Consider the following 13,320-nt stretch of genomic DNA (forward strand, 5'->3'; position numbering starts at 1 on the left):
TTTAAAATTCATTAAAAATGAAAAATTATATTAATATTAATTTTATGTATTTTTAAGTAAATTACCTTGAGGTAGTTCAACTATTAGTGCGTTTGCACTTTAGTCCCTAAATTTAAAAGGTTCTAAGTTGGTCATTGAAATATTTAAAAATTATTGTTTAAGTGGTTAAGTTACCATTTATCATAGAGTAAACTATATCCAAAATTATTTAACTATTAATAAATTTACACTCGTAATTTTCTAAAATTGAGTAGTCAAAGTGTAAGTTTATTAATAATTGACATTAATTATAATTTCCCTATATTTTATAATTAAATTTAAGTAAAAGTATATTTTAATTATTAAATTTAAAAAAAACCTTGCACCCTACTCTTAAACAAAATGTAGTTTTTTTTTTGACAAAGATAATAAAAAACCTAGCTACATGAACTTAAACCCTTCCCTAAACGGTAGAACCTCGAACAGCCGCAACTTGTGCCTTCTCTCATGTACCATCTTTACCAAGCTATCAGCATCCAAATTATCTTCTATAGATATGTGCAAAATACTCCAATGGCCAAATCGTGACAACAGCTGATGAATTCTCCTAATGAGAGTAGAGTTGAAACCCTTCAAAGAACTCTCCTAAATGTCATTAACCGTCTCAAAGTTATCAAACTGGGTTAACACATTATCATAACTCTCCAAACAAATGTAGTTTTTAAGTATGAACAAATTCCCAACTACTCCACCTAACTCCACAAGTAGAGATAAATGTATCATTTATGGTATCTCTCTTATCTACTTTTGGATCTTCTATTTCCTTAGATTTCTTTGTCTCTTTGTCTGACAATAATAAAATAAAATACCAAATTTAAAGTCTTTTTTCTTTTAATTCTTTGGGTTAGGAACCAAAACCATGTTCTTGGAATCACTTTGGAGACTTTTCTTGCAATCTCCCACACCCCACTAAGAAACAAAACACATTGAGGCCAACTGTTGTGTCTTTTTTAGGACATGTTTGGCTTCTTCTAACCTTTGGGAATATGTAAATGGTTAAAAAAAAAGGCCTGCCTTTGATTCTTATCCACCCAATGCAAGGACAAAATTAAGTATAAATTTGGTGTTAATTTTACCTATAAGAGTTAAAATATTGTATATTTATATAAAAAATTGATATATATTTCTATTAATTTTTATATTATATTGTAAAAGATCTAAAATAAAGAATAAGCCGAGAAGTTTGTAGAGAAAGGAAAATATTTAATTGTATTCTTGGTCCTTGTATTATTTGTGAATTCAAAATTTAGTCTATCTACTTTTAGTGTTAAAAGTTTAGGGTTTCTATTTTATTATTTAAAAAATAAATTCGGATTGATAAATTCACAAAAAAATTCATTAAATTAAATTACGTAGTATTTTAAAATAAAAAAATATGGTCATGTAGTCAATTTAAAGGCAAGTGGAAACTATGTAAGCAAAATATATATATTGAATTTCTTATTGCTTGTCTGACTTACAACAAACTTTACAATCCCATCCTTAACACTTTCATTTGCTTACTTGGCTTAATGTTTGCTACATGGGGCGTGCCTAGGGCGGTTGGCATGGGTTTGATCTTCCTTAAAATGAAAAATTTTTATTTAGGTTCTTTAAAATTTTAAATTAGTAAAGATAAAATTCTACTTTGGCCCCCCTAGAAATGATAAAAAATTTATTTAATACTTTAAAAATTATAAAGGTATAGACTATTAAATTAGTGAAATTACATTTTTATTATTGTAAAAATTACAATTTAATTTCGACTCCCCTAAAAAGTTTTTCTAGCTTCGCCTCTAGTTGGCTAGTGATCCAATTTAACATGATGCCTTAGATAGTATCATTAATAAGACTTCAATTGTTCAATCAAAATAATTAAAGGACTAAATTCGCCATATTAAAAGTAGAGAGTTGCATTTCTAATATAAAAAAGTATAGGGACTAAAAACAGAATTAAACTAAAAATCATAAAGCTAAAAAAATTAGGAATATAAAGACAAAAAGTACAGAAGAGAAAGCTAAAACGGGGGGCTCAATTTTTTATAAAAATTCCATATTCAACTCAAAGTGTAATGAGCAACGACAAATCATCACACGACAAAATCTTCCTTCACGCATTGTTTGTCGACAAAACGTTACAATGACCAAACCCAAACCCTCCCCTTTCCCTTTTATTCTTTCTTCTCAATAACAATGAACACCTTTTAATTCATCCTCTGAAAAAAAAAACCCCATTTTTTTGCCTAAAAAAAACCCAGAAATTAAGACATCTTTTTCGAGTATTGGCCAAGTTTTTTACGTGATTTGATTTGGGTTTTTGATCATCTACAAAACGCAGTAAGGATTTAGCTCAACTCTTCTTCTATATATATTTTTTGAATTTATGAGGTTTTTGTTACTTCTTTTTTTCAACTCTTTATCTAAAAAAAAACCCAGAAAATTAAGCCTTTTTTTTCAAGTACTGGCTAAGTTTTTTATGTGATTTGATTTGGGTTTTTGATAATCTACAAAACCCAGTAAGGATTCCGCTCAACTCTTCTTCCATTTTTTTGGGGAATTTTTTTTTAATTTGTGAGGTTTTTGTTACTTTTTGTGAACCTTTTTTTTAGACAAACCACTGTTTTTCATCTCTTTTTTTTTTTCTGGTTGGATTTTTTGTTCTATTCAAATTCTCAGTTTTTTTAATTTCCGCCCTTTTTGGGACATTAATTTCATGAAATTTTGAATATATATAAGCTTGGAGCTGTGTATTTTAATGGTGTCAATGTCCCAAAACGAATCCTCATCGTTAAAATCATCATCATCATCACTGCAAGTTTTTTCTATGATGTCATTGTCACCTAGATTAGGATCATCATATCCATGGCTTAAAGAGCTTAAATCAGAAGAAAGGGGTTTATATTTGATCCATTTGTTACTCACTTGTGCTAATCATGTAGCCACCGGTAGTCTCGAAAACGCGAACATTGCGCTCGAGCAAATATCGGAACTCGCTTCACCGGACGGCGATACGATGCAGCGTATTGCCGCTTATTTCTCCGAAGCACTCGCGGACCGGATCCTCAAAACGTGGCCCGGTCTGCATAAGGCTATCAATTCGACTAGGGTTGTTGATTTGGTATCGGAACAAGCGTTGGTTCGGAGGTTGTTTTTCGAGGTGTTTCCGTTTTTGAAAGCGGCATTCTTGCTTGTTAACCAAGCTATAATCGAAGCGATGGAAGGGGAAAAGGTGGTACATGTGATTGATCTCGATGCGGCGGAGCCTATGCAATGGATTGCACTCATTCGAGGTTTGAGTGCAAGACCAGAAGGTCCGCCGCATTTGAGGATTACGGGGATACATGTGCGAAAAGAAGTGCTGGATCAAATGGGGCATAGATTGTCGGAAGAAGCCGAGAAGTTAGATATACCGTTTCAATTTAATCCGGTTGTTGGCGACTTAGAGGATCTCGATGTTGAAAGACTGCATGTTAAAACCGGGGAAGCGGTAGCTATTAGCTCGGTTCTCCGGTTGCATTCCCTTTTGGCTTATGATGACGAACCCCTTCGGAAGAAACTTCCGTTAGCATTGAAGAACTCAAATGGAATCCACTTACAAAGAGCCTTACAAATGAGTCAAAACACCTTAGGAGAGTTACTCGAGAAAGATACGGTTAACGGATGCAGCCCTAGCCCGGACTCGGCTTCTTGGTCTCCCTTATCTTCACCCGTTTCACCGAAGGTCGATACCTTTCTTACCGCACTACGTGGTTTGTTGCCTAAACTCGTGGTCATAACCGAGCAAGACTCTAATCACAACGGATCCACACTAATGGAAAGGCTATTAGAGTCCCTCCATTCGTACGCGGCATTGTTCGATTGCTTGGAATCCACGGTCTCAAGGGCATCCTCCGAGAGACTTAAACTCGAAAAGATGCTCTTTGGGAACGAAATCAAGAACATAATATCTTGCGAAGGAGCCGAGAGGAAAGAAAGACATGAAAAGCTAGAGAAGTGGATACAAAGGCTCGATTCAGCCGGGTTCTGTAACGTCCCATTGAGTTACTACGGGATGTTGCAAGCGAAGACATTGTTGCAAGGTTATAACTGCGACGGGTACAAGATGAAAGACGAGAACGGGTGTGTCATGGTTTGTTGGCAAGATCGACCGATGTTTTCAGTATCGGCTTGGAGGTGTCGGAACAGTTTATGAAATGAAAATCACAATGATTTTATGAAGTTATATATACTCATATTCATCTTGTTAGGTGAAAATTTTACCCTTGGTAACTTTTTTTTACTTTTTCATCTCATTGGTTAAATTTTTTTGCTGTTGAGTGCAATGTACAGTTTTCCTTTTAACTTTCAGTTTATGAAATGAAATCACATTGATTTTAATCTTGACAGAGTTATACATGGTCAATGGTCATTGTGTTAGGTGAAAAATTTACCCTTGGTAACTTTTTATTTTACTTTTTCATCTCAATATTGATATTTACCCTGTACTGGTTAAAAATTTTAACTGTTGAGTGCAATGTACAGTTAATTTTTTTTCAATGGAACAGTTTAATTTTTGTACACTCGAAATTAGTGGAAATGAGTAAAATTGAGGTTTTTTTTTACGTAAATAATATAAAAATAATTAATTACGAAGAATCTATGAGAAATTGATTAATTACGGTGTTCCGCCTGTGCCGCTTGATATATTGGCAGCACCAAATTGAAATGTGATAGACTTAAAATATTTAGGGACTTAATATGTAAAATTTTCATTTAGATTAAGGGTGTTGTGTGATAGTACGGCGGGGTGAATTACTTCATAAACCCTCCCTATTTATTATTTTATTTTATTCCCCTTCAACATAAAAAATAGAGAGGCCAATTTTATCATCAAATTCATTTACAGACACAGTATAAAATTATAATTATAAAAGCTTTAGAAAATTTTTATTATGTATAAATTATAATTATTAGTTAAATTTATAGTTTCTAGATATAATATGAGCAAAACAAAACTACTATAAATATCATTAACTGTTATGTTAGACAAAATTTAAACAAAAAAAAATTATTTTTCTAAAAATAAATAATATTTATTTTCAGTTGGAATCATTTTTTTATATAAAAATACTTTTTGGACTAATTGGTAATAGGGGAATAAATAATAATAATAAACAACGAGGGTTTACAAAGCAACCGCAACACCCTTCAAGCCAACCAACCAAAATGAGAAAGTTACATATCAGGTCCCTAAATATTTTAGGTCATCATATTTCAGTCTAGTATTGCTAATATCAAGCAGCACTGACGAAACACTGTAATAAATACCTATTTTCGTAATTAATCTGTTTCTCATACCATTTTTGTGATTAATTATTTTTTATATCATTTAGGTGAAAAACCTTAAAATTGATATAAATAAGATGTTATATATATATGTATATATTTATAATTGAATTTAAATATTTATTATTTAAACTAAATTTGTGCCTCGTCGAGAAGCTTCAAAAAAAATTAAAACCTAGGTCCATTTTGGACTGCTTTAAATATTAATAAACTATTAAAATATGTTTTAATCAGACAAGGTAAAATTGCATGGTAGGTCCTTTACGGATTAAATTATTTTTTTACTATTAAATGAATCGATTAGTTCTTTAACTACTAAAAAGAATCATGTCAAATTTTAATCAATAGTTAGCATTCATCGTTTAAGAAATGACATGACAATTATTTTATTTATTTTTAGTTCAATTCTAAACAAAAAATTTTATTTACAGTACCATAAAATTATTGAAAATATTAATTCTGTTAAACAATAAATGATATTTTTTAAATAGTAAATGTTAACTTTGTTAAAATTTGATGTTATTTGTTTCTTTTTATTAAAAATTGAGGAAATTAGTTTCTATATATCAGATCAAAGAGCAAAATGATCATTTTTATTAAAAATTCCATCTATTTCTATTGGTAAAAACTGGCGTACTTGATGGAATAACCAAATAGTTACAACCAGCCTACACGTGTACCTCATGCTGATCTATAAAGACCAATTTTTAATAGTAAAAATGGATAAAATATTTAACAGAAATATTAATTTGCTCTTTAATATAACATACATAGACTAATTTGCACATTTTTCGAGTAAATGAGACAAAATACAATCAGACTTTTAGTACAAAGGTCTTCATGATACTTTTACCGCCATCAGTGTTCATTAGAATTTTTCACGGGCTGAACCGAGCTTATATATAATATCAATTCACTTTATGTTAGTCTAGTTTGACCCAACCTAAAATATCAACATAATTTTTTTCAAATTCACTCATATTATTATAATATATATTACTTTAATTTAATATTTTTTATTTTTTATTTTATTTTATTAAAATTTTAGAATTTTACATTGTAACCAAAGCATCTATAATTAAACCAACATATTCGGCAAGTATTTTTTTCATTGGAAGCTGTTAACAATAAAATTCAAAGTATATTGCATCAACTTTCATAATTAAATTTGATTGGTATAGCATATTTCTGGTCGGCTCATAAAAATTTGTGCTTAAGAAGTCCCTCTATTATAGAAATTTAATTAAATTAGTTCTTTTATTATTAAATAGATCAATTTAATCCTAATATTATTTTAAAAAAATTAAAAAAAACTAAATTGAAATAGAGTTATTATTTACTATTTAATAGAGTTAATATTTTTAAAGTTTTTATGGTTCTGTAAATCAAATTTTTTATTTAGATTTGAATTGCAATTGAAAAAATAAATAAATTTCAAGACAATTTTTTATACAACAAATGTTACCTTTATAATAATTTGGGCTTATTTAATTCTTTTTAATAATATAAAGATTAAATTAATCTATTTAATAATAAATAGGCTAATTTAAATCAATTCCTATAATATAGGGACTTCCAAATTACCTTAATCTAGTGCCGGAAACAGGGGGCTAGCAGGGTCTCAGCTCCCCTAAAATAGAAAAATTTTCATTTAAACCCTTTATAATTTATAAAAGTTTAAATTAATAATGGTAAAATTGCACTTTGGCTTCTCAAAATAATAAAAATTTGATTTAATCATTTGAAAAGTATAAAGATATAGACTATTAAAATGATGAAATTACATTTTTACTATCGTAAAAATATACAATTTAATTCCATCCCATATTTTTTTTCTTACTCCGCCACTTTAATCGAGATTAAAATCTTTGTTGTCTTTGAAATTACAAACTTAAAGTTTCGGCTCCATTATGTTTTGTTATGTATATTACGCAGTCCATGCGATAATTCCAAGCATTATTATTTTATCACTATGGAATTTTTTTGGGTATATCCTTAAGATTTTTCCAACTTTGATTTTCCTTGTTAATTTCCAAATATATTTTTATATTTATTGTATATATATAATTATCATAGTACATTTCAAAATAGCAGATCGCCTACCTCACATCTAAGAGTTGCAGAGCTTGGTCAAGACCTTCAATGGCGTTTCGTTTCATTGTCATCTTAGCTTTACTCAATGTATGCCTTTTAACATCTTTTGCTTTATATTCTTTATCATTTTTTTCGTATTAGATCTTTTGGTAACCATTTAGGGGTGACGTCCGGAGATTGTTTTAGGAGAACAAAGGAAAATATTTTTTTTGAGGGTTAAACTGCAATTTTATTATTATATTAACTTGTGATTCCTTACAAACTAAAGGGATTATATTAAAAAATTTCCACTTTTCCCTCTGCCCCTGTATCCATTGAGTCGAGTTAAACCCTTAAACAATGAGTAAAACTCTTCCAATGCCATTTCTTTTTCATTCACAAGACTCTAACTCGAAACATTACTTAATGTACATTGAGCTTCTTACTATTCGATCATGCATTGGTTTGTCTTATGGTATCTTTTGAAGATAGGGAAAAAAATTATTGCAAAATTTGAGATTTAAATCTCGAACTTTTAAATATTAAACTAGAAACTCGAAACCACGAGTGAATCTAGAGGAGCTGGCAAGAGCCTTGGCTCCTCTTGGCCCTTTAAAATTTTTAAAATTTTAAATTAGTAAAGATAAAACTGTTCTTTACCCTCTAAAATGATAAAATTTTGATTTAATCATTTAAAAAATTAAATTTTTACTATTTTTACTATTGTAAAAATTACAATTTAATTTCGCCTCCTCTAAAAATATTTTTTGGTTTCGCTCCTACCTGAAACTTTATTTTAAGGAGCATTGAGCTCCTTACTACTCGACCAAACATGCTTGGTTTACCCAAGGGTGAATTTAGGAAAAAAAAATTAAGAGGGTTTAGAATTAAATTATAAATTTTTGAGATGTCAAAATATAATTTTATCATATATCAGTTTATGATTTGATCATTTTTGAAAATGACTAAACAAAATTTTTCCATTTAGAGGAAGCCAAAGTGTAATTTTCTCACATATAAACATATAATTTAATTAATTTTAAGAATGTTGAAATACAATTTTCCATACCCTTCCCTTTGTATTCACCTCGGGTTTTACCTTAACATCTTCTGAAGATAAGTAAAAAGTGTAGCAAATATTGAGACTCGAATCTCAGACTCGTAAACATCATCTTTTAAGAGTGACTAAACGAATCAATTCAACACTCTTTTACTTTTTTTTGGAAATAAAAAGTAAGAGATTACAAATATTCTATTCTTATATCTATTTTTGTCTCTTAATTTAATTTTATATCTATTTTTGCAATTTTGGCATAGTTTGCATTTGGAGGAAGCAAAGCAACATTGACCAAAGAGGAGCTTCATTGGATATCAGTGTTTCCACACACTAAAATGCCCAAATCTTTGCAAGCTGTTCTTCCAATTCCTGGTTTATTTATTTTCATTATTAACCTTTTTTTTATTTCATTTTTACCCCTCAAATTATTTATTTATTTTTTTCTTCTTAGCTTCAATCATACACAAGCACAGTATAAAAGATAAATTTATTAAATATCCGATTTTTTTTTATTTACAAGGTTTATAATCTAGTAAAAAAATTAAATGTCTAAATTTGACTCAACTTTCAGGGATTGTTTTTACAAGGGCTAAACCCTTCAAGCTGGTCATATAAATGCTTGATCTTTTCAAAAGTGTTCAAATAAAGGTCAAACATTTTTAAAAATGCTCAAATAAAGACTTTTCAACTGCCGAATATCATATTTCAAATTATATTTTTATTATTTTCTCTTTTATAATACTTGATTCAACTACATGTATTTTATTCGTCTAATTTTTATTACAGAGTTGAAGTGCGTGAAAAATATTTATTTGAGTATTTTTGTAAATATTAAACCTTTATATGATCATTTGAGCATTTAATCCTCGTAAAATGTGTTAAACATTGTCGAATGCTCTTAAGTTAATTTTTTTAAAAATAAACAAATAAGACCCATTGTATTTTTTTCATCCCATAAGTCACATACATGTATAGATACACTAATATAGTGAAAGGTTGCAGATTTGAATCTTAAACTTATTAAAAATCGATTTTAAGGAAAAAATTGCATGAATTAATTAAACTAAAATTCAAGGCTTTTTTAATATTAATCTTATTATAAATTCTTATTATATCTACTCTTTTTTTATATAATGTTTATAACTACTCATATCTCCTCCCAACATTTAAATAGGAGGATAATGTACTCTAGCATACTCAAATTTACTTCCTAGTGCACTGACAACAATATTAAAACCAATCGAACTAAGACTCAATCGGCAACATTCGAATTTTCTAATTTCCCCGTATAAAGGAATTGATTATTTAACAATTTATAAATGAATACTATAGGTGAAAGCATATCATTCAAAGGTGATGCTGATCCTGATAATAAAGGGGTAAATGATCCTGAGTTTGGTGCTTATTCCTATGGAGATGATTCAGAAAACATTCCAGGTGTGTATCTGCAAACATTCTAAAATTTAGTCCCTCTATTATATTTAAATTTAAAATTTAGTCTATATACTCTAATTTAATATAATTTAATCTCATTTTTATAATATAATTAGTTAATTTAAATAGTTAATATCATTAATCTATCTTATCAAAACATAGCATGAATTTTTTTGCTTAATTAAAAGTACTCTTTCCAACACACACGTGGGCGTAGCTAGGGGCAAGCAAGGGTCATAATTAAATGGAATAATAACAATTTCAGTCCCTTCCAATTACAAAATATTCAATTTAAGTCTTTTAAGCAAAATTTTTATCTTTGGCCCCCACAAAATTTTAATATTTTATTTCGACCCCTGATTGAACTTTTGGCTTCACCCATGCACACAATGGTGCAAAATTATATCAGCATGATGAGTTATAGGGGTGAAGTCAGAAAACTTTCTTGTGGGACCAAAAATAAAGAATAATTTTTTTTGAGGGGAAATGTGAATTTACCTTTGTACTAACTTATAATATTACAGAATTCAAAGGGGTCATATAGCAAATTTCCCCTTATTGCCACCGTGTTTTTAGTAAAAAATCCATGTTAATATTTTAATAGAAATAATTATTGGTGATAAAAAGACCGAAATATGCGAAATTAAAATATAGATACTAAACTGAAAATTTGAGCACAGTTCAGGAACCAAAACCCTAAATTGACCTTTGATTTTCATGCAAAGTAATAATTTTTGTAAACTTAATGCAGTAAATAGGAAAGCTTTGGGTGGAAAGAGTATCAATGATTATACAGCTACAAAGGAAACCATTTATTTCTTTGAAGACGCTCTTCTTCCCGGTACGAAGGTGTACTTACAGAGACTCTTACAAGAAAGCGACACGAAGAAATTCCTGCCTCGGCAAATAGCAGAATCGACCCCGTTGACGAACGATGAATTATCAGAAATCTTGAAAAAATTCTCGTTGAAACCCGAATCGAAGGGCGCGACTTACGTGAAGAACACGGTAAAGAACTGCGAGAGACCCGAGATGAGAGGTGAAACCAAGTACTGCGCCGCATCGTTAGAGACCTTCGTCGATTCGGGAGTCTCGATCCTCGGGAAAAACATCAAGTTGTTATCGAACGAGATCGGGGATGAGACGAAGAACCCGTCGTTTAAGATCGGTAATGGAGTTCGAACCGTGGGAGGAAACGAGGTCGTTTGCCACAAGATGACGTACCCGCACGCGGTGTATTTGTGTCATTCGATTGTGGGAACCGAGGTGTATAAGGTTCCACTGGTGAGCGACGATGGAACGAAGGCTAAAGCTATGGCAGTTTGTCATAAAGATACATCGGCTTGGAGCCCTAACCATATAGCCTTTAAGATTCTCAAAGTTAAGCCTGGAACTGTCCCGATTTGCCATTTCCTTGGCCGAGATACCCTCGTCTGGGTTTCCAACTGAGTTTTTGGAAATAATAGCAGTAGTAAGATGGTATTGTAACAGGATTGTAATGAAATAAAGTTAAACCTCTGAACCCTGTGTGTTACCTTATGTCAGAGCGTTAGCCACTCACGTGTCTGTATTTAAATCACGCTAGTCGCGTTATTATTAAAATTTTGTATCTAAATCACGCTAGTCGCGTTATTATTAAAATTTTGTTTTCTTCTTGTAATTCATAAAAAAAAGTTAAACCTATAATAATTGAGTCTTGATATGAATAAAACTGAAACGGTATCGTTTCGATACCAATGTTGGTAGTTTTATATTATTGAAATGTCTAATTTAGCTCTCAAAATGTACATTTAAAAGTTAAATTTAACTATTAATCTTTTAAAAAAAATCAAATTGCTTTCTATGATTGGAAATATTGACTAAAACATTAATATATCAATGATATGAGCATTACAACCCACACAACAATCCATATGTACTTCATGATGGTATGATAATATTTATCATATATGCAACGCTTATAGATAATTTAAAAGTTATAAAAATATTTAAAAAATTTTAAAAAGTATATAATTTTTTTTAAAATAAAGTACATGTAGATTACCATTCGAGTAGCCATGTTTAAAAATTTAACGTTTTAGTTAGCATTTTCATTTAAAAACAAAATTTTGACTCTTTTTGATAGATTGGTGGTCAAATATAACTCTTTTTAAAATGTTGAGGGTCAAATTTAACTAAAAAAAGAATAAGAATTAAATTTACAGAAGATGTAAACGTTAATAGCTAAATTGGATATTATGTCGTTTTATGTATATCATTACATGAAATCAAAGTACATTTATAATTTTGGAATTCATCCATTGCTTGAAATTACTTGAGAATTTATATACAAGACTTTGAGAATTGATATTGGGTCAATGAAATTTGCTTAAAACGTCATTAAAATTTGACCTTGAAAAATAAATTTATTTTTTTTTGTGTTGGCAAAACTCTTGGGAAAGTTATATATGACCTACTTTTCAAGCTCATCAATTCCAAGAAAGTTATATCTGATCTATACTTCAAATCTAGCTTGAGATTGGACTCTACAATAAAGTCATCATGAGATAGGCAACCCTAAGGTTATCTCCATCTATAAGTACCCATCGTCAGCGATGAAATAAGCAAATTTTTAGGGGGCTGAATTTAAATTGTATATTTTTTGAGAACTAAATTAAATTTTTATTATTTTGGAGGGTTAAAGTACAATTTTATTAGATACTAACTTAAGATCATAAATGTTAAAAGGCCAAAAATAAGATTTCTCATTTTAGGGGTGTCGTGGCCCTGCCAGCCCCCTAGCACCACCCTTGCCCATCCAAAAAGACAGAAAGACAAACACAAAATACAAAAACTTTGCACTAATATTGCCTCAAATGTCTCCAACCACAAAACCAAATAGTTCTTTGCACCTCAAGGAGTGTGAATCACCTTCGTTATAATGCCTTAGACCTTATGTAACCTTGTTGTTATAACAACTATTATAGCATTTTTAATTTCTATATAGTATTTAATTTTATATATATGTAATTTCAAATAGGATTAATTGAACTTAAATTCAAACGAATTTTTATACAAACTTGACTCGTAAATAAATTTAAAAAATAAGTAATGCTTGTTGAATAAATAAGTACATAATCAATTTACGTAATGAGATCTAGAGACTTTCAACGTAGTGTCTAATGCAAAATTAATTTTCAAACTATACCACTTTTTCGATTAAGTATTTAAAATTTTTTTTTGGTAAAAAATATATTTAAACTATTAATTTTAGTACGTCCAAATAAAAACATTAAATTTAATTCCTTCTCAAATAATGAAATTTTAAATTAATATGATAAAATTATATTTTATTCTTCAAAAAATGATTTTTTTTCTCGTTTAGTCCTTTTAAAATTGATGAAATTATTAATAAAGAAATAATAAAATTATAT

The 13,320-nt window shown here is 29.5% G+C and overlaps 2 protein-coding genes across 2 annotated transcripts; both read left to right on the forward strand.

Moving 5' to 3' along the window:
* Window positions 1–2,068: 2,068 nt before the first annotated feature.
* LOC107939446 (scarecrow-like protein 3) lies at window positions 2,069–4,577 on the forward strand. The gene has a single exon (XM_016872777.2). The coding sequence runs from the start codon at window positions 2,774–2,776 to the stop codon at window positions 4,208–4,210; it is 1,437 nt and encodes a 478-aa protein (XP_016728266.1). The 5' UTR covers window positions 2,069–2,773; the 3' UTR covers window positions 4,211–4,577.
* A 2,866-nt stretch (window positions 4,578–7,443) lies between these two features.
* Window positions 7,444–11,554, forward strand: LOC107939457 (BURP domain protein RD22). The gene is made up of 4 exons (XM_016872787.2): window positions 7,444–7,524; window positions 8,734–8,845; window positions 9,806–9,910; window positions 10,659–11,554. Exons 1-4 carry the CDS (start codon window positions 7,486–7,488, stop codon window positions 11,354–11,356), a joined length of 954 nt encoding a protein of 317 aa, XP_016728276.2. The 5' UTR covers window positions 7,444–7,485; the 3' UTR covers window positions 11,357–11,554.
* The last annotated feature ends 1,766 nt before the right edge of the window (window positions 11,555–13,320 follow it).

Source organism: Gossypium hirsutum, chromosome A13 (genome assembly GCF_007990345.1).
Source record: "Gossypium hirsutum isolate 1008001.06 chromosome A13, Gossypium_hirsutum_v2.1, whole genome shotgun sequence".
Lineage (NCBI taxonomy): Eukaryota > Viridiplantae > Streptophyta > Magnoliopsida > Malvales > Malvaceae > Gossypium > Gossypium hirsutum.

Excerpts from the sequence above, each read along its gene's own strand:
- LOC107939446 (XM_016872777.2), top strand. The coding sequence starts at position 2,774 with ATGGTGTCAATGTCCCAAAACGAATCCTCATCGTTAAAATCATCATCA.
- LOC107939457 (XM_016872787.2), top strand. The coding sequence starts at position 7,486 with ATGGCGTTTCGTTTCATTGTCATCTTAGCTTTACTCAAT. Across the intron at positions 7,525-8,733 it reads TCATCTTAGCTTTACTCAAT|TTTGCATTTGGAGGAAGCAA; the intron begins GTATGCCTTTTA and ends ATTTTGGCATAG. Across the intron at positions 9,911-10,658 it reads TGATTCAGAAAACATTCCAG|TAAATAGGAAAGCTTTGGGT; the intron begins GTGTGTATCTGC and ends AACTTAATGCAG.